The 5,090-nt window shown below is 44.1% G+C and overlaps 1 protein-coding gene across 1 annotated transcript; it reads right to left on the reverse strand.

Annotated features, from left to right (window-relative positions):
* Positions 1 to 2,421: 2,421 nt before the first annotated feature.
* LOC108781588 (uncharacterized) lies at positions 2,422 to 3,288 on the reverse strand. The gene has a single exon (XM_018549602.1). The coding sequence runs from the start codon at positions 3,286 to 3,288 to the stop codon at positions 2,422 to 2,424; it is 867 nt and encodes a 288-aa protein (XP_018405104.1).
* Between the last annotated feature and the right edge of the window lie 1,802 nt (positions 3,289 to 5,090).

Consider the following 5,090-nt stretch of genomic DNA (forward strand, 5'->3'; position numbering starts at 1 on the left):
CTATTGCGCTCTCTTTCTAACCCGTAGTTCTCTCTCTCCCACCCATTGCAGTCCTGTACTTACACTATTGTGCTCTCTTTCTGACCCGTAGTTCTCTCTCTCTCTCCCACCCATTGCAGTCCTGTACTTACACTATTGCGTTCTCTTTCTAACCCGTAGTTCTCTCTCTCTCCCACCCATTGCGATCCTGTACTTACACTATTGCGCTCTCTTTCTAACCCATTGTCCTCTCTCTCTCCCACCTATTGCAATTCTGTACTTACACTATTGTTCTCTCTCTTCCTCTCGTTCCGTTTCCTTCTCGCACGCGATTTAATTAAACAGATATTTTCGAATTTTAAGATATGACTAAGCAATCAATTATTTTTCAGTGTAACTGCTATCGAGCATACCGTACAATATATCGTAAGAATGCACTCTAACCGTTTTTGTACCCTTTTTTTTTGTACCCCTTTTTTGTCTATGGGACGACGCCAATAGAGTTTATTTTTACGACTGCGACAAAATCGTCCCTTCGGAAAAGCTGAAACTTGTCGAAACATGTTAGAACGCGCTAATACTTAACTAGAAGAAAGGCTTGGGGAAAAGAAATTAAAACATATTATATATATTTTTAAAAAATTTCATATTTTTATTTATTTAAATTTGTAACGATGCACCCATCGTCCCAGCCAGAACACCCGGCCGGACGCCGCTGCATCGCCACGCGATGCAGCGATGAGGGCGCATAAGCGCCCGATAAATTCAAAGCATAATTCACAGGTACACGGTGGCAGTAACGGCCGTGCCGCGCCGAGCACCACCGAAAATAGATCGGCTCTCGCGAACTCCCACCGCTCAAAATCGCGCACACCGCAAGTACCGAGCGGCGGGAAAGACCGAGAAAATGCGAAGCCTCGCGAACAAGGCATTTTGACGAGCGATTAAAACTCGGTAGTCAGAGCGAAAAGGGACCATTCCTGTTCCTGACACGAATCCGTCCGCAACACCAAAATCCTCGAAAGCCTTGCGAACCCATAGTAACCGGGTTGGAGAGTTCTCCGACTCCGCTGAGAGTTCTCAGCTGGTGAGCAAGAGCCACAAGACACCGAACGACGAGAAAAAGGGGCAGAGAATACTCTGCCTCTGTCGAGAATTCTCGACAGTCGTAAACGCCGAACACTGCATCTCACTGCAGCACGACTGACCAGCATTCGACCGGGGGTGAAGAGTTCTTCGCCTCCACCGGGAGTTCCCGGCCGCTGGTCGTCGTTAACTCACGCCAAAACACCGCGTAAATACCGCTGACAGTCTGCCGTACTAGTCTAGCTATAAATAGCGACACAGCTGATCGGCCGCAATAAGCGTTGTTCGCGTAGAAAAAGCGGCACAAGGGCTTTAAACGGCCAACACATTGCGCGCGCGCGCACGCGCGCGCCCACACACACACACACACACGCACACACACGCACACGCACACACCCACACACACACGCCGAACGGCGTGCTTCGCAACGCACGGCTCGTATTGCGCCAGCCGCTCAGACGACTTTCTTTCTTCCGTTCTTTCTTTCTTTCTTTCTTTATTTTTTTATGCTTTCTTTTGTTCACTGTAAATATATAGAGTAATTGCGACAAAGCAAATAAAAGCGGATTTCTTGTATAAGATCTTGTCCGAGATGCTCAACCTGCATTTTCCTCCGTTCGAACCTCTTTCGTATCCTGGAATACGAATTAACCGACGAGCTACATCCGCACATACGAAAGTTAGGTCGTTACAAATTTAATACATTTTTAAAAAAAATTTCATATTTATATTTATTTAAATTTGATACAATTCTTTTTGGCGTTGCGACCACCAATTGTATATTTTAAATACATTTTGTAACGCACAGTTCTTAGCATGTTTTACACATCGCATAGTATTAGTAACATCTAGATTATTCAGTGATTCTATATCTTCGTAATCGGCATCGAGGGTTTCAATGATCAAGTCGTCACTATCGAGTATATCGGCCAACCATTGGCGTTTTTCACGTCCTTTAACGTACACAATAGCTTTATTGTCGCCGTTCCATTCCGCACCAATTACAGCCATTGTAATCAGACGTTTCGTCATGCTGTACGGTATCATCCCGTCTTCCCATTGCAATCCATGGTGATAAGCACCCAGCCAGGAGGCGCAATACTTTTCTGATTTTGTCAAGTAATTCCATGGTATGGGGCATGTAAAAATGTAATGAGAAAGAATGGTCCCTTCTCTCAACACCGCCACTTCCTTTGCGACAAATTCCTTTCCAACGATAAATCCTTGCAGATCGACAAACGTTGGTATAGTCATGACGAAGGACTTTTCAAGACTGTGCTCGATCACAAAAAATCTTGGTTTTTATATCTTATATTGAAAGGGGGGAAGATATTTTATTTTGCAACGTTGTAATTTTACGTAATCTTGCGCACTACGTTGGACATTGGGCTGTATTCGATCACGCGATCGTGTATGATAAGACAATAGGCAGTAGTATTCGCGGGTACATTCTCTTTGAATTCAAATTCTAAACGCACATCCACGGTGCCACTTTTGACAGACTCGTTTTGTCGAGAGCAGTCAATGATTACCATAGAAAACATATTCTTAAAAGCATCTGGCTTGAATAACGTTTCACTTCTTTCGCGGAGGATTTGATAGTAAGATGTTCGGAAGTGTACGAACATATCGTACAAAATGGCGGTTCTGTTTTTGTCAAAGTCTAGATTTAGATCATCGTATGGGAAAAATTCAGAATTCAGATAGAGTTTCACGTTGGTTAATTTACAACTGTCGAGGAAAGTTTTATGTGCTGACATGTTGTTTTTTTTATTAGTTTGCAGAGCAAGGATGACATATCGCGGCTTTTCGAGCTGAGTCGCAGTCTTGATAGCCCACGAGTGCTTCGTCGTACTCGGTAATAGAGGATACTCGTACAGATCCAACGAACGGAAATTCATACTCAGATATCGTCCGTTCTCTAAGATACGCAACATAGACAGTTTATTGACTTCGTTCAACGTAACGTGAGGCATTCGCCACTGTATCTTGAACAATTCAAGTTTCGGCTCTGTCGCTGCATCTCCCACGATGCAATTGTTGTCGTTGCGCGCTCGTATCAAAATCAATTCGTGACGCGCGTTGATTACCACACGTTTGTAATCTTCGCAAAAGCCAAACAACGTTGACAGCGGTACGTAAAAACTAAAATATCCATCCTGTGTTACTAATCTTCTTACATCGTAATCAAACACCGGATGTACAAATCCTGCATTCTCCATTTGACTTGTGAAGTCACCTGAAAACGATGCATAGCTCTTCAAAAGAGTAGTTATTCCAACGTTTCTATTACGATCAATCTCAGAACCATTGAGTTCGTATCGAATTTCCTCAAACATGAACGCCACGCAATTATCCAATAAGCGCCAAGCTTCGGCCGCCGTTCCGCATTTTCTTCTTTTGACGTAAGTCTTCCTTCGACATAGAGACAGCTTTCACAGGGTAACGTGTATAAATCCTGCTGTTGTATGGGTATCCTTATTTCATCGCTATGTCCAAACGTTGTGTTCACGTACGGATTGTACGTGTGAAACTCGTACTTGACGATGCGATCGTCAAAGATCGGCTCGCCTCCAATATCCAAGATATCAGCCATCTCAAATATTTCGTACGACAAAGCCCAATGATTGTAAAAATTTAACGTTCGACGCAGTAAGTTTCTTTCTATTGAACGATCGAATGTTTTTAATCGCCACCGTCCCTCTGTTAAAAATTATGTCTCTCGTCTGTTTCGTCTGTACGTTGGTAGTTACACCCTTTGGCACTTTTGGCAATTGTTTGACGTTTTTTTTTTCCAATCTTTTTAATTTTTTTCCTTGAGATTCCGCGACCACGCTTGTACGGGGCGAGATAAACTCCATGACCTTCCATGACGCGATTATGACGTTTCAATTCTTCCAGTTGACGTTGCGCGGCTTTACTATCGTTTATAGCCTTCGCGACTCCTGCCGCGCCGTCGACCAACGAGCCTACGACTCCCAGCAGCGATAACATAGGTAAGATACCACCGCGTTTTGCTACCGGAAGTATTCGCCTTTTCGTAGACTTCTTTTTCTTCGTTTTCAAGCCCATACCGATTTTCGTCTTGGCTTTCATAGCCACCCAGACAGCTGTAGCAGCAGCTCGCTCTCCGAGAGTCGAATCTTTCGCAGTAATGCGTTTCCGCGCCTCCTCTGCGAGTATGTTGTCAGCTACGTGCCGTTTCGCGAGATCTTTACACTGCGAATAAGCTATGTCGTGTTCGCGACACGCCTCGTCCAGCGGATTAATGCCTCGATCGCCTCTAGCCAATCGCTTCACTAAACGTGTTCCTGGACCGCAAAATTGATATCCGGGAATATGCAATTCGATCGGAAGTGCGTTTATCGCGTGATTTAAAAGACCGCAACCTCTTGTCGTTGACATTCGCTACAATCTTTTATAAACGGCGCTGGACCATCGATGTGCGATCGATGACAGGGCAAATTGTAATGTTTCAAGCACCGACGATGTTGCTGTACCTCTGAATCAGCCTTTATATATTCAGGCAATCTGTCCCACAGTCGATCTATGTAATTCTTAAACTCTCGTAGCAAAATAATTTTCGGTATGTATTCCAACTCTTCGGCTGTTAAACTATGTACATCGCAGTTGTCCGACACGATAAGAAGCATTTCGATTACTGAGCGGTATCGCTCAACGCGCTACTATAAATAAGTCCGCTCTCGATGTCGCTTTGTTTTCATTTTGTATCAGTGTCGTGGAAGGAGAAGATATGAAGTTCGTGCGACAATCGCAGACGATCAAAGTGACTAATGTCGATGATAAAGTACAGACTGAAAAAGAAATGCGCAAGCATGGAAACATGCTGCCGATTTCTATACGCGGTGTCATCTGCGGTCCATCGAACTGCGGTAAAACAAACGTGTTGATAAGTTTGCTGGAAAGTCCACATGGCGTACGCTTCGAGAACGTGTACGTGTACTCGAAATCGTTGCAACAGCCAAAATATCGATACTTGGAGAATTTATTAGAACCGATTGAA

This window comes from Cyphomyrmex costatus, unplaced genomic scaffold (assembly GCF_001594065.2).
Source record: "Cyphomyrmex costatus isolate MS0001 unplaced genomic scaffold, Ccosl1.0 scaffold838, whole genome shotgun sequence".
Classification (NCBI taxonomy): Eukaryota; Metazoa; Arthropoda; class Insecta; order Hymenoptera; family Formicidae; genus Cyphomyrmex; species Cyphomyrmex costatus.

Excerpts from the sequence above, each read along its gene's own strand:
- LOC108781588 (XM_018549602.1), bottom strand. The coding sequence starts at position 3,288 with ATGGAGAATGCAGGATTTGTACATCCGGTGTTTGATTACGATGTAAGA.